This window comes from Chrysemys picta, chromosome 2, assembly GCF_011386835.1.
Source record: "Chrysemys picta bellii isolate R12L10 chromosome 2, ASM1138683v2, whole genome shotgun sequence".
NCBI lineage: Eukaryota > Metazoa > Chordata > Testudines > Emydidae > Chrysemys > Chrysemys picta.
Window position 1 is genome coordinate 175,696,337 of NC_088792.1, and position 21,241 is coordinate 175,717,577.

The 21,241-nt window shown below is 43.8% G+C and overlaps 1 protein-coding gene across 1 annotated transcript in view; it reads left to right on the top strand.

Moving 5' to 3' along the window:
- LOC101934005 (enoyl-CoA hydratase EchA19-like) overlaps nt 1–21,241 on the top strand; it is a 37,568-nt gene that overhangs the window by 10,909 nt on the left and 5,418 nt on the right. The window contains exons 3-5 of the mRNA XM_005305960.5: nt 2,345–2,442; nt 5,712–5,856; nt 15,638–15,787. Of these exons, the coding sequence (XP_005306017.1) occupies nt 2,345–2,442; nt 5,712–5,856; nt 15,638–15,787 (393 nt within the window). The remainder of the gene's footprint in view (nt 1–2,344; nt 2,443–5,711; nt 5,857–15,637; nt 15,788–21,241) is intronic.

A 21,241-nucleotide genomic window follows, 5' to 3' on the forward strand; every position in this document is an offset into this window, starting at 1 on the left:
CATTGGTGAAGTCATTCTTCATAAAATAAAAAGAGACTTCAGCCTCACCCTAAACCTGTTATTTTTTCATCAATTGGATCTGCTATTTGTAGCCTACATTCCCAAATTGTGGTCTGCTGTTCATGTGAGATGTCATCTCTCTTACTATTGTTATTTATTATTTGAATTTTCATAGCCACTTTGAATCAGGAGACCTGCTACTTAAACTCTCCCTTTCTGCTTTCTGTAAGCATTGCTGCCTGGCATGGACACTTTCTTCCACAGAGCAATTCAGATCATCTGTGTCCATTCTCTCACTGTGTTGCTTTACTGTTGATAACAGATGGGATCTGTGGAAGTGATCCCATTAAAGAGAAAACAGGCTGATTTATCAGTAAATGAAGTTCTCTGATAAGTTTATCTTCTCCACACGCTCATAGTCTCCCTCCTCCTCCTCGTTGCTTCAGATCTTAAATTCAAATCTCAGTCCACAAACCTGAGGGCCAGATCCTCAACTGCTGAATATTGATGTAGCTCCATTGACATTAATGGAGGACCGGATGAGGATATGGTCCTGAGTTGGTGATGTTAGTTCAATACTTGAAAAAGAACTGTTTGCTTGGGATGGTTGTTGACATGCACACTAAAGCTTTCTAAGGCTACATCTACACTACAGGGGGGAGTCGATTTAAGATACGCAAATTCAGCTACGTGAATAGCGTAGCTGAATTCGACGTATCGCAGCCGACTTACCCCACTGTGAGGACGGTGGCAAAATCGACCTCTGCGGCTTCCTGTCGACGGCGCTTACTCCCACCTCCGCTGGTGGAGTAAGAGCGTCGATCCCCGAGAGGTCGATTTCTACCCGCCGATTCAGGCGGGTAGTGTAGACCTAGCCTAAGTCTATGTTTCATGGATCCCACATCCCATGTATCGATACATGTGCTTATCCAAATAATGTGCCTCTGTGGAGGAAATAAACCATCTGGAGAATCAACCTACATTACTATTAAGAAGTCTTTCCCCCTCATTAGTGATGTGATTCAACAGTACCCGGTTGAACTGTAGTCAATAGAAACAATGACATTAAAAGAATGTTGAGAGCCTAAAGGGAAGCACTCAGGTCATGAGATGGTAAAATTAAGGTTGCCTGGACAATTTTTTACTCTGCCTCCTTTTGTGCATGTTAGAGTTTTAAAATATGACCTCCCCTAGCTTTCAAACAAATAGTTCAATGTACTTTTAAAAAGACAATCTTATGGACACGTTTGGCATGTTGTAGCCTTTCAGGCAGTGGGTACTGTTGGGCCTTACATTGTTTAGCAAATTTCTCAGACTATCATACAACTTTTTTCTTCTGCCATCTTAGATATGCTTTACACCCACTTCCAGGCCCTTTTGAGCTGCCAGAGTGATGAAAAGGGACATTAGTATAAATGAGATTCAGATCCTTTGTCTTCATTGACTTACTTTTATACAACTGAAAAAGACAGGTATAATGGAAGAGCTACTTCCTGTTGAGATATCATTAAAATTTATGTCAGATCTTCAGCTGGTGTAAATTGGTACAACTATACTGATTTCAATTAAGCTATACCAATTTGTGTCAGCTGAAGATCTGGCCTTATGTTTGTAATAATAACAATAATTATTATTTTTTCTACCACCCTAGGATATATGAGCCCTAGTCATAGACCAAGACTCCATTAAGTCCTGATAACAATATTAACTTCAAAATGAATCAGAAAAAATTAAAGGTAGAATAAATGAAGAACCTAGATCCAGAAAGCTATTTAGGCTCCTAACTTCCATTGAAATCAGTGGAAGTTAAGGGGCTAAATATCTTTTTGGATCTGGGCCTAAGTGTCTCTCATAAAACTGGATGGATCTACTATACATTATACGCCACTTTGGGCTGGCATAATGTACCCAGAAACCAGCTTCACTGGGTAGGGAGCTGAAAATGACCCCTTGAGACTGGAAATTTTCATGCACCTTTAACAGTAGGTGTGACTACACTTTCACTATCAATAATCCCATTTGAAAGTTGTAGCGAAATGCTGCTGTCGCTAAATGGATGGACAGAAATATAAAAATGATGTTTGTCTGAGATTTATGTATACATTTTCTGATCCAGAGCTGTTCCTTAGATGTGTGCAAAAAATGGTCTAATGCAGACTTTCAGCAAGGCTTTCAGGGTGAAATAAGCTTCTGAATAAAAGAAAATGGTCCCTTGAGCCACCCCAAAAGCAGCTCTTGGACAAACCTCAAGGAAAAAATGTGAATATTTGGAGCTCCACTGACCCCACACTGATGCTTTCCTGAATTCATCACTGCGGAGTCTAATTTTTGCGGTGTTTTGTAGGAGGTAATTTCTGCGCTGGTTATGATTTGAAAGAGCTGGCCCACAACCCAACCTCAATAAAATTGGAACAAGATGTCACCAAAGGTCCTGGTCCCATGGTACGTACTTGGAAACAGAACTGTGCAGCATGGAGAAGTTTTTGCAATTCAGTGAAACTAAAGTCAGTTTTCGTGGCTTGAAATTGCTGCAGGATCATATCATTGTGTTTCAGTTGTTTTGCTATATGTGTGAGAGGCAGCTGTTTTGTTTTTAACAGACAAAAAAACTTTAAAATCTTGATTTATGGAAACAAGTGACAAATTTCTGTTAACTTGCAGACACAAAAAGGGAAAAAAATACTTGTAGTCTTTGAAGTTAACTAAAATCAAATGGGATTGTTTCCCCAAAGGAAAAGTAGGAGTTTAGTTATGATGCATCACCTCCCAGACATCTTGGAAATTATATGTACTATACCCTCTGTTTATATAAATATGAATTACATGATTATGTGCACAGGGTCATTTGTAGTTCAAATGAAAATATAGTAGGCAGAGACTGTTGAGGGATAGACAGGATCCAAAGATCTACTATTAACTATTTTCCAGCATGGTATATCAAACATTTTTTCTTTAAGTTGAATGGTAAAGAAAACTTTGGCCCAGTGTCATATGTAGGTACTTGAGTCATGTCTGGAAAGCTGGATTTTCACCAGTGTTAATATGATCCCAGTCATTCTCCATTTGTATGGTATCTCTACCATGAAGACTTTGGTGCAGGAGTTCACCGTTTTGCTCAGAAACAGACAGATTCTTCTGACTTTATAATCATTCTGCCTTCTAAAAATGAGTATCTTTATATTCGTACTTGCTGTGGCTGGTGGTGGGGGAGTGGTACATATGAAAACATAAGAACTTCAGGTTCACCTGGGAAGTTTGCTAGAGATGGACCACTTGTAAGGTGGATGTGTTAGGTAACTGTTTTATTTTCAGTATGTTAGATGGCTGTGCTCAATGCTTTGAACATCACTTTATATGGGCACTGAGAGATTTACCGTATATACTCGATCATAAGCCAGTTCGTTTATAAGCCGACCCTCCCAAGATGGATAAATAAAAATGGAAAATTTTTATGACCCATTCATAAGCCGACCCTATAATTCAGGGGTTAGCAAACTTTAGCTCCTGAGCCATCAGGATAAGCCACTGGTGGGCCAAGATGGTTTGTTTACATTGAGCGTCCACAGGCACAGAGGTAAACCTAAGTAAACAAAGTGTCCCGGCGCACCAGCTGCTTACCCTGATGGGCCGGAACAGCAACTGGTGGGGAAATGTTTTTTTTGTTTTTTTTGGGGGGGGGGGGAAGCTGGGGATCAGGGGAATAACCCCTGTGACCATCCCCCACGTGATGACACCCCTAGTCCGGGACCCCCACACTATCCCCATCCCATCTCTTCCCACCTTATCTGGGGAGGGCCAGGGAAGGATGTCTCTGGCCTGGCTGGGCGGCGCAGCCGCAGCATGTTCCAGGGGCTGGGCCCGGTGGCACGCCTCAGCATGCTCCAGTGGGCCGGGCGGCACGGCCACAGCCTGCCCTGGGGGGCAGGGCCGAGCAGCCCTGCTGCAGCCTGCCAGCCCGGGAGCTGCAGCTGCTTCTAAGGCTGGGCGTGGCCAGAAGTGGAGAGACTCTGGCCCCGCCTCTTCCCTTCTGGCTCTGCTGCCTCTCCTTGCCTCCTATGGTGGGAGGAAGGGCTGTGTCCCACCTCTCCCTCTCTATACCTGTTCATAAGCCGACCCCCTTCTCTGGTGCTTCCCTTTTTTACTAAATAAATTCGGCTTATGAACGAGTGTATATGGTATGTGTTTCCATATAGAGCACATTTGCCAGAAGTACATTAATGGTGATGTGTTGATCAAATCCGTAGTCTCAGAAAACAAAATGTTGAATTAGTTACTTGGGTATCAGAATTCATTCACCATACATTGAGTCAGTTTTGTTCTTATCTTAGGTAGTGTGAAGGTCAATAAAGTTACCTTGATTTCGTCATTTTGACAGATGAGGGTGTATAACTCAAATAGAATGAAATCTTTTCTTCCTGAAAGTTGTTATTCTAGAGTCTTTTTGAGAATCTTGTCTGAGACTCAACATATACAAACAAAATAATCCTGCTGTTTGAATTGTTGTGTTCATGAAAGAGTAGTAATTTGAGTGGGTGAATAGCTTATTTAACTGTGCCTCAATTTTTCCATCTTTATAATATAAATAACAAAACTTATTAGCCCTTCTAAAGTAGTTTGAGGTCCTTTGATGAAAGATGTGGTTTAAGTGCAACATGTTTTTAAAAGACAGCCACAGAAGCTATGGGTCACAGTATGCAGTCCTCTGTCTTTCACTTGCTGAGCCCAATAGTCTCTCAGAGGCATGCCTTTGTATTAATGCTGACAGCTGTGGGATACATTTGGTCTGTTAGCATACGGACTACTTCTCTAAATTACTGATGCTTGATCCTTAATACAGTCCTAATATGCATAATTATGGCATTCAAATATTATATGATTGCAGTGTGTACCATGAAATTTGAACACATTGAAAACAAATCAAGGATGAAATGCCTTCTTTAAAAAGTGAATTTCCTTCCTTCCATGTGTACTGTCTCCCTGATATCAAAACTTGCTCAGCTGACAAGTAAAATGTCTTTCTTACTGTCAGCCGTAAAAATTCAACATGGGCTCTGAAAGTGTAACTGGGTTCTTTCTGCCTTGCACATCATAACCAGTAATAAAGGTTCTGTTAGCCAAATTGTGCCCTTGGCTGCACCTGTATAACCTTTTTGCCTTCAGATTATGCCTCAGTGGTACAAGCTCAAATTTAAAGTAAAGTTTGGAAGACCATGGAGTTGTACAGATGTATCTAAGGTCATCATTTGGTTTGCATCTTTACATAATCTATACAGGACAACTTCTGTGACTGCAGCTTAGAATTTCACTACTGTGAACATCTGCTTTAACTCACTGGCACTGGACAAATGTCTTATTAATTTTTCCTACTGCTGTCCTTATTAAACAGCAATCATTAGGCTAATTAGGTACCCAGGGATATAGCCCAGTAAAGCAATCCTGAGTAGACCGTAATCATAAAAATGTAAATTGATCACAGCAAAATCAAGATAATAAATTGAAGTTAGTATATATGGGTGCATTAGCTGATGTGCTGGTTGCAACCATCCTAGATATGGCCCAATCCTGTAAATGCTTATTACAAGGCATAGTCCTGCTGAAGTCAATAAACCTCCATCCTATATTAAGCAGTACATCCAACAGTGTTTGCAGGATTGGGTCTTTGGTATGTGCACTGTGGTATTAATGTATTAATATATCTTTTATTTTGATAGGGTCCTTCCCGAATAAAGTTTTCCAAACCAGTGATTGCTGCAGTAAGTGGATATGCAGTGGCCGGGGGTCTTGAGCTCTCTCTTTTGGCTGACCTGCGTGTTGTGGAGCAGAGTGCCATTTTTGGAGTGTTCTGCAGACGCTTTGGTATGTTTTCATACAAAATCTCTACGGAGATAGCAGAGACCAAATTTTAAAAAAATGCCTTTAGAATTGCACTCCCAGTTCTTGCAAGTGTGAAACCTATATCTGTATATGTGAATTGGGTACATAGACCCACAATTTTCTGGTTTGTATGCACACAGTTTGCAGGCACATGGTTACAGATTGATCTGATAATTGGGCCCTGATCCCTTTCTCTTTGCCTGCTTTCTTTATAGCCAGATGTTACAGGCAAGTTTGGAAATTAGAAAACTATTAGCCAACTAAGGGCTCATCTACACTGGGAACTTACATTGCTATAGCTACGCTGCTTAGGGGTGTGACAAATCCACATTCCTGAGTGACGTAGTTAAGCCAACCTAACCCCCCACGTAGACGCTACTAGGCCGACAGAAGAATTCTTCCATTAACCTAGCTACTGTCTCTTGGGGAGGTGGATTACCTACACTGATGGGAGAATCCCTCCCATTGGTGAAGGTAGTGTCTACACCAGGGGTGGGCAAACTTTTTGGCCTGAGGGCCTCATCTGGGTATGGAAATTATATGGTAGGCCATGAATGCTTAGGAAGTTGGGGTGCAGGAGGGGGTGAGGGCTCTGGCCGGGGGTGTGGGCTCTGGGGTGGGGCCAGAAATGAGTTCAGGGTGCGGGAGGGGGCTTCAGGCTGGGGCAGGGGGTTGGGGCATAGGGGGTGGTGAGAGCTCTGGCTAGGGCTGCAGGCTCTGGGGTGGGGCGGGGGATGAGAGGTTTGGGGTGCAGGAGGGTGCTCCGGGCTGGGACCGAGGGGTGCAGGAGGGTGGGACAGGATCAGGACTGGGGCAGGGAGTTGGGGCATGGGAGGGGCTATGAGGTGCAGGCTGCAGGCAGCGCTTTCCTCAAGCAGCTCCTGGAAGCAGCGGCATGTCCCCCTCTCCGGCTCCTATACAGAGGTGCGTCCAGGTGACTCTGCATGCTGCCCCGTCCACAGGCACCGCCCCCGGCCAATGGGAGCTGGAGGGGGTGGTGCTTGGGGCAGGGGCAGTGTGCGGGGCCTCCTGGCTGCCCCTACGCATAGGAGCTGGAGGTGGGGACATGCCGCTGCTTCCAGGAGCTGCGCAGAGCCGCAGCACATGTGCGCGGAGTGGTCCCCAGAGAGCTGGAGCGCATGTGCGTGGAGCAGCCAGCCGGAGAGCTGGAGCGTGTGGAGCGGGGCAAGCTGCAGATCCCACTCCCAAGCGGGAGCGCGAGGGCCAGATTAAATAGGCTGGCAGGCTGGATGTGGTCCACGGGCCATAGTTTGCCTACCCCTGGTCTACACTGAAGTGCCACAGCAGGTGCAAGGAAACTATATTAAAAAGTCCTTGCAGTGTAATTGAAATTGTCAGTAAGGGCTAGATTTTTAAACATATTTAGGAGCCTGACTCCCACTGAAATAAAATTGATTTCTGAAATGATTTCAGTGGGAGTTAAGTGCCTAAATACCTTTTAAAAATTTGGTCCAAAGTTGCTATTATGTTTTACTTTCATCTTATTTGCTATCCAGGGATAATTAATAACAATTTGTACAGTTTGGCATTTACTGCTAATAAACATATACATTGTGATCAATTGTACAGATATTGTCTTCAAAGTAACAGAGCTGTATCCAGACTGGAAGCTATCATTTTATATATATATTTTCCCATTTTTGGGTGCATGGTATCTTGCTGTCCTTTTATTCTTCTTCTCATTCTTTCAAAATTGAAAAAGATTAAAAGTTTTGGTAAATTAAACACTTAATTAGCTAATTTACAACACTACTACCATATGTAAAGATCTGGTCCAAGAGGTGAATGTAGCTGGACTGCTTGGTAATAGTGACCATAATATAATTAAATTTAACATCCCTGTAGCAGGGAAAACACCACAGTGGCCCAACACAGTAGTATTTAATTTCAGAAAGGGGAACAACACAAAAATGAGGAAGTTAGATAAACAAAAACTAAAAGGTGAAATCCCTGCACGCTGCATGGAAACTTTTTCAAGACACCACAATAGAGGCTCAATTTAAATGTATACCCAAATTAAAAAAACATAGTAAGAGAATTAAAAAAATGCCACCGTGGCTAACCAACAAAGTAAAAGAAGCAGTGAGAGGCAAAAAGGCATCCTTTAGAAAGTGGAAGTTAAATTCTAGTGAGGAAAATCGAAAGGAGCATAAACTCTGGCAAGTGAAGTGTAAAAATATAATTAGGAAGGCCAAAAAAGAATTTGAAGAACAGCTAGCCAAAGACTCAAAAAGTAATAGCAAAAAAAAAATTTTAAGTACATCAGAAGCGGGAACCCTGCTGAACAACCAGTGGGGCCACTGGATGATTGAGATGCTAAAGGAGCACTCAAGGACAATAAGGCCATTGTGGAGAAACTAAATGAATTTTTTGCTTCAGTCTTCACTGCTGAGAATGTGAGGGAAATTCCCAAACCTGAGCCATTCTTTGTAGGTGACAAAATCTGAGCAACTGTCCCAGATTGAGTTATCATTAGAGGAGGTTTTGGAACAAACTGATAAACTAAACAGTAATAAGTCACCAGGACCAGATGGTATTCACCCACGAGTTCTGAAGGAACTCAAATATGAAATTGTGGAACTACTAACTGTGGTTTGTATCCTATCATTTAAATCAGCTTCTGTACCAAATGACTGGAGGATAGCTAATCTGACACCAATTTTTTTAAAGGGCTCCAGAGGTGATCCCGGCAATTACAGGCCGGTAAGCCTGACTTCAGTGCTGGGCAAGTTGGTTGAAACTATAGTAAAGAACAGAATTGTCAGACACATAGAGGAACATAATTTGTTGGGGAAGACCCAACATGGTTTTTAGAAAGGGAAATCATGCCTCACCAATCTACTAGAATTCTTTGAGGGGGTCAGCAAGCATGTGGACAAGGGGGATCCAGTGGATATAGTGTACTTAGCTGTCATGGGATAAGAGGGAAGGTCCTCTAATGAATTGGTAACTAGTTAAAAGATAGGAAACAAAGGGTAGGAATAAATGGTCAGTTTTCAGAATGGAGAGAAATAAATAGTGGTCTCCCCCAGGGGTCTGTATTGGGCCCAGTCCTATTCAACATATTCATAAATGATCTGGAAAAAGGGGTAAACAGTGAGGTGACAAAATTTGCAGATGATACAAAACTGCTCAAGATAGTTAAGTCCAAAGCAGACTGCAAAGAGCTACAAAGGGATCTTACAAAACTGGGTGACTGGGCCACAAAATAGCATGAAATTCAGTGTTGATAAATGCAAAGTAATGCACATTGGAAAACATAATCCTAACTATATATATAAAATGATGGGGTCTAAATTAGCTGTTACCACTCGAGAGAGATGTTGGAGTCATTGTGGATAGTTCTCTGCGAACATCCAATCAATGTGTAGCAGCAGTCAAAAAAGCTAACAGAATGTTGGGAATCATTACGAAAGGGATAGATAATAAGATAGAAAATATTGTGTTGCCTCTATATAACTCCATGGTAGGCTCACATCTTGAATACTGCATGCAGATGTGGTTGCCCCATCTCAAAAAAAGATGGAGTTGGAAAAGGTTGGAAATTGGAAAAGGTTCAGAAAAGGACAACAAAAATGATTGGGGTATGGAATGGCTGCCATATGAGAAGAGATTAATAAGATTGGGACTTTTCAGCTTGGAAAAGAGACAACTGAGGGGGAATATGATAGAGGTCTATAAAATCATGACTGTTGTGGAGAAAGTAAATAAGGAAGTGTTATTTACTCATAACACAAGAACTAGGGGTCACCAAATGAAATTAATAGGCAGCAGGTTTAAAACAAAAGAAAGTATTTTGTCACACAACACACAGTCACTGTGGAACTCTGTCAGAGGTTGTTGTGAAGACCAAGACTATAACAGGGTTCAAAAAAGAACTAGATAAATTCATGGAGGATAGGTCCATCAATGGCTATTAGCCAGGATGGGCAGGGATGGTGTCCCCAGCCTCTGTTTGCCAGAAGCTGGGAATGGGCAACTGGGGATGAATCACTTGATGATTACCTGTTCTGTTCATTCCCTATGGGGCACCTGGCATTGGTCACTGTCGGAAGACAGGATACTGGGGTAGATGGACCCAGTCTGACCCAGTATAGCTTTTCTGTTCTTATGTTCATTTATGTAAATAATAATTATGAATGATTATTGTTAAATTTTAATAAAGCTATAAATATCTACTATAGTTACTGCTGATAAAACATTGTTAAATTTTAAGATTTTATCATTTTCCTCCTAATAAAGTAAGTTTTTTTTCAATGTATTTAGATAGAGGAGTGTGGAATAAAGGCATGCAGTAGAGCTTTGAAATATTTTTCTAGTTAGTATGAAGGATGATGATAGCTCCTCCATAGTTAAGATGAAAGCTTGCTTCTCATTATAAGCCCTGTTTAAGAAACAAACAAATCAATTGCCCTGAAATTTCAGATACCACATCAGTCTTGGGAAGAGATTTTCCTGGGAAATCTAAATAAATAAATAAAATCTTTTTTCCAAATATTATTTTGTTGGCCTTGTTGAGGAGAGGCACTTTTTTCTAGGCATGGGAAGCGGGGGGAGATGCCTAAAAAGGGTTTACAAAGTTAAAATGGCAGATGAGGCGTACACTGTGCAGCGGCAAACAATTACATGTGCTTTACTTTACTACCATGAGCAGTTCTGTTGATTTCAATGAGACTACTCCGTAGTAGTAAAGTTAAGCAAAAGTAAGACCTTGTCTACATTACAGGGAACTTCAGTATAACTTACATTGCTCAGGGGTGTGGATTATTCCCACCCCTGAGCGATGTAAGTTATACTCACCTAAGTGCTGTCTAGACAGCGCTATGTTGGCGGGAGAGCTTCTCCCACCGATATAGCTACTGCCTCTCATGGAAGCAGGAGTTATTAAGCTGACGGGAGAGCTCTCGCTCATGGGCTTAGAGCATCTCGGCCACAACGCAGCTGCGTTGCTGTAAGTGCTATAGTGTAGATGTGGCCTAATTGTTGGCAGGATTAGTGCCTTACTAGGGTGGTGTGCTAGTGAGTGCTGAAAGATCCTGTGGCAGCAGGGAACTGACTGGATTTCCAGACTTTTTGGTGTTGGGGTAGTTGAGTTTCCGTGGCCATTCAGATCCTTGGCCTCTCTGCAAAGACTGCAAAACATGGTAGCTGTTTTTGGGATGTGGAGACCTTTTTGCCAGGAACTGGAGTGAGGCTACCAACAACAATAGTAACTTTTAGCCTCTACCAATCTATATCTAGACTTATGACTTATGAGATGCCACTAAAAGCCTATTCCCAAGTAGGTCCCTTCCATCTCAAGAATTTAATGGGAAACTTTATAACTCTTTTAACTATATTTTGAAATGCTCAGGCTATGTCTACTCTGCACACCGCTTGCTGCAGCATATAGGGTATGTGTAGCTACATGCTGCAGTGAAAAGCCAGGTTCATCCACGCTGTGGAGTGTAGATACACATGTCCATGAAAGGCTCAGCCAGGGGGAGGCAGTGAGGAAAAGCTCCAGGGAAAGACTCCAGCAGCAGGGCACTGCACTGCTAAAGATAGCAGAGTAGATGAGGGAAGCAGTGCTTGGGCATGAAGAGAGTTTTGTAGGGTACATACCTGCAGGGTTCAGGCACGTCTTTCCTTACCTAAGCAGTGCCTCACCATCTATGCTGCTATTTATACCTGTACTAGGGGAAATGTAGTGTAGGTACTCTACAGGCAGCTGAAAGGAGTGTGCAGTGTAGACATACCTCCAAAGTAATAACTTCTTATTACAATCAAGAAGGGGGAATATGGCAAGATATTTGTTCTAGAAAGTTCCTCTGAGTTGTGGGGGTATGGCAGGGAGGGAATGCTAAGCTTCAGCCCTTAACAGTTGCAGTGACTCTACTGGTCTCACTTACTTGAATTCTGGTTGACTCATGCACAACTTGTGCTAAAATTCTTGCAGATAGCAGATGTGCTGCAACTGGATTTTCACAGCCCTAATAGTTTTGTCTGAAGTAGCAGTGGATTTCACTGTTGACATTTTAGTATATTCAACAGGCAGGCCTATTTGTAAAGCAAGTTGTTGAACAAGGTTCATGCAAACTACTGTTTGTAATAGCATGGTTTACCCTAATACTTTGACCCTTGCTGTGAGAGAAAAAGCAGTGCTAAGAATGTCTGGGGAATGCAACACACTTGCACCATGCTTCTTTAGCATCTGCTGCAGTATTATGCTTATTGTAGTTTGGCCCATTTTAAATACTTGAGAACACAGTGCTTCATGTGGTGCTTTGCTTTTTTTTTTTTAAAGTGAGTGGGTGGTGTGTCTTTGGAGAGAAGACACCACTCTTAAAATCTGCTTTATGTGCCGCTGTTGTCATATAATCTATACTTTGATCCTGACCACTTATCCACATGGTAGCTGTAAAGATCTGGGAACAAATTTCCCTTTTAGTTCATTTCAGATCATGACTGATTTTTATTAAACCAGTTTAGAGCATCTCCATGAAGAAATATGGTGGTGATGTCTGAGCTAAATGTGAATATTTAAAAACCTTTCATAGAAATAAATTCATATGGCTACATCCTGTTACATCTTGAATCTGTTAGGGGAGAGCACCCGGTTATAGAGGAAGAATAGACTTATGGTTAGGGCACTGGTGTGGGATTCAGAGAACCTGCGTTCAATTCTTAACTCTGCCACAGACTTCCTGTGTGACCTCGGACACGCTACTTAATCTTCCTGTGACTCAGTTCCCCATCTGTAAAATAGAGATAACAATACTTCTCTACTTCACACGGGTGTTGTGAAGATAATTTCATTAATGTTTGTGAGACTCACGAAGTGTCTACACTTGAAATGCTACAGTGGCACAGCTGCAGCACTTCAGTGTAGACACTACCTATGCTGATGGGAGGGGTTCTCCTGTCGTCATAGTTAATCCACCTCCCCGAGAGGCAGTAGCTAGGCTGACAGAAGAATTCTTCTGTTGACCCAGTGCTGTGTAGACCGGGGGTAAGGTTGGCTTAACTATGCCGCTCAGGAATGTGGATTTTTCACGTCTCTGAGTGAAGGAGCTGGGTCAATCTAACTTTTTAGTGTAGACCAGGCCTCAGTTACAATGGTGATGGAAGGGCCATATAAGAACATGAATAGCGTTCCAATTCTAACAATATATATAATTACCCTCCTAATCAAGCTGCATTTGGGAGTTTTGGAGTGGCAGGTGGCTTTCTGTTTGTAACTATCCAGAGTACAGTAAAAGCTGTGTTATCTGGCACTTTACCAACCGGAAAGCTCTATAAACCAGCATTTCTGATATTCATTGAAAGTCCAGTTTATAGTCTGGTTGGTGCAGGGCCGGCAGGCTCCCTAACTGGCTCTGCATGGCTCCCTGGAAGCAGCGACATGTCCCTGCTGCTCCTAGGCAGAGGACTGGCCACAGGGGCTCCGTGCACTGCCCCTGCCTCGAGCGCTGGTGCCTCAGCTCCCGTTGGCCGGGAACCATAGCCAGTAGGAGCTATGGGGGGCGACGCCTGCGGGTGGAGGTAGCGTGCAGAGCTGCCTAGTCGTGCCTCCGCCTAGGAGCAGCAGGGACATGTCGCCGCTTGCAGGGAGCTGCTCGAGGGGAGCACCGCCTGGATCCGGCATCCCAAAACTCCTCTTTGTGCCCCAACCCCCTGCCCGGAGCCCCCTCCCGCACCCAAACTCCCTCCCAGAGCCTATACCCTGCACCCCATCCTGTGCCCCAAACCCCAGCCCCCTCCCACACCCAAATTCCCTCCCTCTTAGTGAACCGGAATTTTTGACTTACCGGCACCCCCCCATTCCCCCAACATGCTGGATAACAAAGCTTTTACTGTATCTAGTTCTAGGTTTCTGTATATTGGGGCAAAGTGTATAATTATTTATGGTGCAATCCATGAAAGTACTTAGGTGCCTAAGTCCTGTTTTTAGGCACCACTGTGATCCTTAAAACTCCTGCTTGCTCCCTAACCCAGTAGGTGCAAAAATTGACTTGGCACCTAATTTTTTGCATGTGCACTGCAGCCTTGCTCTTGGCATCTGAACGCCCACCTCCTGCCTAAGCCCAAGAGCAATTCACAAACCAGGGAAGATAGGTGTTCGGCTGCCTAAGTCACATCTGGGGGCTTGATCCAGTAGCAATGCTCAGAGGCTGCCTACTGGATTGGGCCCCTCGGGAGTTCATAAAAAACAGCAGGAGGGTGGGAAGGCCTTCCCTTACAACCTTTAGCCTAAGGGTTAGGCTATTCACCCAGGATGTAGAAAATCCCTGGTTCAAATACCACCTCCTCCTGAGGGGAAGAAAAGATTTGAACAGGGATTGACACCTTTCAGGCGAGTGCACTAGGCTATAGAGTCATTCTAACACTTTTGCTGACCCAATTAATATTTAATTAAAGTAGAACAAGGTCAGTAGGCGAGTGAAGGAACCCCCACCTCAGAATATTCCACATCTAGGGGGAGGAGGAACTTGAACTGGGGATTTCACATATCCAGGGTGAATACTCTATCCACTAGGCTAAAGGTTATAATGGAGGTAATGCCCCCCGATGTTTTATGTTGGGTCCTGCACAGCACTTAGGCATTCAAACACCTATCTTCCTGTGGTTCATGGATTGCAAGCAGAGTTAGGAACCCAATGCAGCCCGGACTTAGGCGCTTTTCTCTGTGAGAGGGCTTAGCACACCCTGCTCTGGTCAGCATGTTGCATTGGCTAGCTTAAGCGGCTCCTTGCCTAGCTGGCTTGGTGGATCTCAGTCTTAGGTACCTGTCTCTCCCTATTCATTGTATAGAGAACTTAGGCACCTAAATCAGCTTTATAAATAGTAGTGTGGGTCCTGTGGTTTTTCCTAAAAGTTAGGGATTATGAAGTTCAATGTGATAACACCTAAATCCCTTTGTAGATCTGGGCCTTAGTCACACAGCTTCTGTATAAAAGCAAATCTTTCAATGCTGGTCTTTGGGAATTGGTCCTGACAACATCAGCACATTTCTAATAAACATGTAAACAACATTAAATCACTTCTTTAAGTACAGATCTGTTCGGAAAAGTGACTTGTAAAAGTAAATCTGCTCCCTGTGCTTAGTCACATTTGTTCTGTGTCAAATATTACTTTTGACCTCTGAGATCCCTGCAGAGTCAACACAGCAAAAACAGAGTGAGCTGGATTTTTGTACTCCTTGTGCATCAATCGAACTGTTTACTAAATTATGGTCCAATCAGGACTTAAATTAGAGGCCCATCCAGTAACAACTGTGCAAACTCACGAAAGGCACCGGGTTTACACAGGTGCCACTGAGGGCATAATTTGGTCTATAAAAGCATATTTATTAATGATGAAGCTAGAGTAGTAAAGAGCCTAGCTTGATTCTCAGAGACTAGGCAGTTTGCAGAGCTGACATATAGGAAAAAAACCCAAACCTTTTTACTTGTAAAGTGAGCACATTTGATACAGAAATCGTCAAGGAAAAAACATGGAAGCCAGGAGTGCTGTTTTTAGAGTCACTTTTCAGGGTAGATCAAATTGCACTTACAGTTTTAGATAACTGTCTTTCAGTTGTGAAATTAAAGGGAGAATCCTGCAAACCTTTACTAATGAAATACTCTTTTGTGTTACATTAATTAAATGCAAATAAGCGGTCTAGAATACTCGAGTAAAGTCATGCAGGATTAGGCCAAAAATTGTTTTAAAACATAAACATTTGGGTTTTCTTTTAATCCTGTGGTTTTTGTCTTCACAGGTGTTCCATTGATTGATGGTGGCACTGTACGGCTACCTCGACTGATTGGTCTCTCACGAGCCTTAGATCTCATTCTAACTGGTCGTCCTGTTGGTGCCCAAGAAGCATATGAGTTTGGGCTAGCCAATCGAATAGTCCCCAATGGCCAAGGTTAGTGTTTAATGAACAGTGTAGGAAATGGTTCGAAACGTGAATCGTTTGATAGTGTAATTATCTGTATGTCTGTCTTTGTGAAGACTAGTTAACACAAAAATAATCATGATTTTTGTAATAAACAGAATTGGTTACAGGGGGGTGCACAAGAGTGGGCAAGCAGGGGCATGGCTCCCCACCCCAAATTTTCCATGTGTCCCTGCAGCCTGGGGAGGGAAGAAGCAGCGGCTGCTGGCTGAGCTCCTCCCCTCACCCGTACAGCTGCTGCTTTTCCTTCCTTGCTGCTGGAGTCCCAGGTGTTGCCTCTGCCTCCATCCCCTGACTCACCTCAGCAGGTGATCTGCAAACCAGGTGGCAGTGCTGGGATTCCAGCAGCAGGGAAGGAGAAGCAGCAGCTGTAGGGGTGGGAAGAGGAGGAGGAGCTCAGCCAGCAGTCCTGTTGCTTCCTCCCTCCCAAGGCTGCAGGAACACAGAGAGTGCTGCTGCCTCCTCGCCAGAGGCGTCCTGGGGAGAGAGAGAGAGAGAGAGAGAGAGTGTGTGTGTGTGTGTGTGTGTGACATGAGCCTTTCACTTGTATGTGTTTAATGTGCCTCTCCAGAAGCAGTCAAATTTAAAGTCCTGCACATGTCCCTGGGTTGGTTATGATTAAAATTAAAAGGTCCTTATGTCAGGGACCATGTTTTAATATATATTTGTACAGTGCCTGGAACAATGGGGCCCTGCTCCCTAAGCAGGGGCCTTGTGGTGCTATCATGATACAAATAATAAATTAAAATATACATCTGGCACAGGATTGACACACTGCAGAGAGGACATCCAACATCCGTCACATTTGCTTTTACTGCTACACTGCTATTAAGTTATTATTCATGTTTAAAGTAGATCTTAAAGCAGGCTGCTAACAATAATACATCATCCAATTATCCATTCCCTTTATTGTAAATGTTTTGTAACATCACACAGCTGAACATTAGTTGATGGGCTGCCATCATATTTTATTAATTTATTTTGTTTTAAATGGAGGGAAACAAAACTTTCCAAATGTTGCTGTATGGTTTAAAAAAATGAAATGGGCTTCCTTATATTTTGGGCAAGGGAAATGAATAGAAGTTTTTCTAATGGAAGTCAGACGTAGCACTTGCTTTTACACTTAAAAAAAGCATATGTTCCAGTTTCTCTGCTTGTGAATCAGTCTTGTCCTGCCACTGTACAGTTCCTTGAAGGTTTTTTTATTTCCTTTCTAACTAATTAGGTACTCCATCTCTCCAAAGCCTAGAGACAAAGATATTGTGAAGAACTAAAATTACTTGAGGCAAGAATCTAGTTTAGAAAGATTTCCTTTACAAGTTAAATGTTATGTTTCCACTCAAAAGAAAGGTGCTGCTGTGCAGTCATAAAAAGCTAGTCAAAAACCCTGGTAACCTTTGCAGTCAACTGTGGTGTTTTTGATCCATGCTAACATGGATCACAGCTCTGGCCCAAGAGAAGCAATGCTTTCCGACTCTGTTAAGCTAGAATCCAAAGAACTCAAACAGCAGCTCACTCAGGGCCCGAATCTGCAAGCGCTTATTCACATGAGTAGTCTTTCCTTGGGCAACTGATCCCACTGATTTAAATGAGAGTAGCGGTGAGTGATCAAGGGTTTTCAGGATCTTGCCTTTATTCCCTCCACTTCCTTAATTCATTATTCTCAAATATTTCTCATACTGTAGTATCGTTTTATACTTGTCTCGCCAGTAAAGATGAGCTTAGTTGCATTGCGTAAATATTATGTAATGTTCAGATGTTACTGTCTAAGGGTTTGATCCTGCAAATGCTTACTACTAAGTATAATGCTTATTGAAATCAGTGGGCCACTCATGGAAATAAGCACTATACCTAATAGTAAGTATATCCAGGATCAGGCCTTAAGGGCTCACCAATATTTTGAGTTCACTCAGCATCTTGCAGGGCTGAAATCTTAATAGACAAAATACATATATACCGAAAAGGGTGGTGGGAGGAGGCATACAACCCAAGACTTCCTCTTCCAGTTCTAGCGTTCCCTTTTCTTAATCCTTGTAGGTTTTATTTTTTTGACCTTTACTTATTTGCAGGGCCGGGTCCAGGCACCAGCTCAGCAAGCAGGTGCTTGGGGCGGCCAAGGGGAAGGGGCGGCACGTCGGGCTCTTCGGCGGCGGATCCCATGGTCCCTCTCGGAGGGAAGGACCTGCCCCCAAAGAAGAAAGTGGCAAGTTGGAGCTATCGCTGAATTGCTGCCGATCGCTGCTTTTTTTTTTTTCCTGCCACTTGGGGTGGCAAAAACCCTGGAGCCAGCCATGCTTATCTGCCTTTATTTTTTAACTCATGCCAATTTGCATTTTTGTTTACTTGTTTCTAACAGTTTACTGGGTTTTTGTATGTTTGTCTGACTTTTTGTTTTATATTATAACCCTTGGTTAGTTTCTTTATTAGGACCATGCCCTGGTGTCTGGCCAGAAAACACTTAATGCAGTTCAAGAAAGTGTGCGTGCAAGTGGCTTTAAGCAACCTTGCAGTTGCTTGATCTTGGGGCAGCTTTTTTCCAGTGGAGTGCCAGGCACAAGGTAGAGCAGCCCGAAGACCACTCTAATTTGTATCTTAGGCCATTAGGATTTAGCCCAAAGGGGCCATTACGTCAGCCAGATATTGTTGGGATGCAAGGACACTCCAGCTACACCCACTTTCACCATACTCCACAAGGAGGGAGTGGCATAGGTGCTACTGTGGTAGTTCCCCAACACTTAGGGATCCCTTGAGCTGGGAGTATCCTCATGTGATCCAGTAAACTTGTTTTAAGGCAATTTTGAACTGGGGGAGTTGAACTAAAGTATTTCCATACCCTGGGAGAACTGGGCCTTTGTTTTTAAGCTAGTCCTATTTTCTGGGGTTTTTTTGTTTTGTTTTTTTGTTTAATGTATGTAACTCTTTCCTATTTTCCTATTTAATACTTTCAGAATGCCTACCATTTCCAACCCTTGAAAGCGCTATCCTCTCTCCTTTGATACTGAGAGCTAGTGAGAACATAGCAATTTAGCTGCCTGGCTCCTCCCATACTGCTTACATGGAAAGGTCTGTGGACGCCAGGACTAGATCCTTTAAGAGTCATGTAGCATGGTCGTGGACTTGTCTACACTGCAGGCTTAGCTTGAGGTATCTGCACTGGAGTTAACTCCTCTCGCGTCGTGTTAGCCTAGTGGAGAAAGCGCATTCACACTGCAAAATGACTCTTGAGCTCCACACAGTGCTTGTATCAGTAGCACAAATGGACTGCATACCCACTGTGCTACTGGCTCGAGTGGCAGCAGAATCTGGGCTTCATCCCGTTGCACTGATGGGCCAGCTAGCTCATGTTTAAAGTACCATTTAATTCAAGCTAAAGACTTTTGGGGTCAGTGGAGTCTGTTGGGTAACACTCAAGTTATAGCTCTAGTTAGTGCAGTGAAAACAAGCCCTGTGTTACAAGTGTGCTTTTTGTCATTTTAAAAACGTTAAGCTCTCCATAACCGACAGCTGCTGCTATTTATCAATTTTATTCAATTTAGGAAGTATAACCTGGATTTTTTTTGTTAATTTAGAGAGAGTTGAAAACATGGAAATAGATTTTAAGAGGTTTCCTCCCAATAACGGGTGTATTCTGTAAAAAACAAAAAACGTTTCTACTGTTAACCTCTGTCCATTATAGAGAACTACCCCCGTAAGGTAAATGTAGAAAACCTTTTTAAGCAGTCTCTAACATTTCCTGTAGAAGGAAAAAGGAAGACGCTCTACTGAGTTACCTCATTTTGAATTGGCCTGGAAATTGGTTTAATGCACAGTAGCAGCTGCTTCTCTTCAACTTAAACTGATATGACTGCTGCTTACTGTAGCCTGTTCTCCTGACTAGTTAGCAAAATGATTACAACATGTACTTTTAAATCTAAATGGGCTTTGGGAATGACTTTTTTTTTTTTTTTAAAGCTTGTGTGTCTGAGAATTTTTGAAAGGAAATTAGCCATGAGTCAATTAGCTAGGACAAAAAGGTACAAACGTGTGTGAGTGTGTGAGAAAAGTAGGTTATTTTGATCATGGAGTGTGAAAGGAAGGAGAGGAGGTCAGTAATAACACAGGAGGTTATTCAAACCTCCTGAAGCTGCCGCCGTTTTTCAAGTCCAAAAAGTGACTAACGTCTCCATAGACTTGGTGTCGTACTGTGTGCATTCTGATATCCTGATTCCTTTTTCAAACATGAGTGTTTTGGTTGGCGCTGGATGATGCACCTTAGAAGTGAATGTGAATGAAACCAAGTTTTATTTACTGAATGTGTTGTAAGCAAATGAGAATTCTGTAAAGTGTGTTTTACCCTGGCAGTTAGCATTAACCTGTTGATTACAGAGCTAGATGTAAAGCAAAGAAAACCTCGTGGTAGGACGTTCTAGTGTCATGAAAGACCTTGGGCCTGATCCTCAGCTACAACTGAGATGTGCTTGGCTGAGCTGAAGAAGAGGTACACAAACTGCCTTTACACTTCCTGTATCTTAGAGCAATTCTTCCCTGATCTGCTTCCCTGGAAGAGAATAAATCAGCCTGGAGACTACTCTAACATCTCTCACCTGCCTGGGGCCCCAGAAGACTGATATGCTAGCAGAAGATCACTGGGAAGTTGGCTATGCCCTTGGGCTAGAGGTAGAGAGGGAAAATGTAGGAACCAACCTGTATGGCTTAGTGCTGCTTCAGGCTATCACAATACTACAATAAAATGTCTTTGAATAGGTTTATGGTTTTGTTGCTCGCTGAAGGTGCATTGGAGTGATAGAGCACATCAGAGTGTTTCTAAGGCTACGTCTACACTAGAAACTTCAAAGCGCTGCTGCGGGAGTGCTCCCACGGCAGCGCTTTGAAGTGTGAGTGTGGTCATGTGTGAGCACTGGGAGAGAGCTCTCCCAGGCTCCTGGTAATCCACCTCCACGAGGGGAATAGTTCCAAGCGCTGGGAGCATGGCTCCCGGTGCTTGGAGCCTGTCCACACTAGCGCTTTAAAGCGCTCAAACTTGCTGCACTCAGGGGCAGGGCTGGCGCCAGGCACCAGCCCACCAAGCTAGTGCTTGGGGCGGCACCTGGAGGGGGGCGGCGCGGCGCTCCGGCCCCCGGGGAGAGGGGGCCACAGCCGGGCTCGCCGCCCTCCCGCCGGCGCTCTGGCCGCCCTCCCCTCCCGGCGCCCTCCCCCCGGCCGCTGGGGGGAGAGCGGCGAGCCCTGGCTGGGGCTCCCCGCCCTCTCGTCGCCCTCCCCCCGGGGCTCCGGCCGCCCTCCCCCCCCGCGCCTTCCCCCTGGCCGCCGGTCGCCGCCCTCCCCCCCGGGGCTCCGGCCGCCCTCCCCCCCCCACAGAGTGGGAGGGGGGCGGCCGGCGGCTTTTTTGCCTGGGGCGGCAAAAAAGCCAGAGCCGGCCCTGCTCAG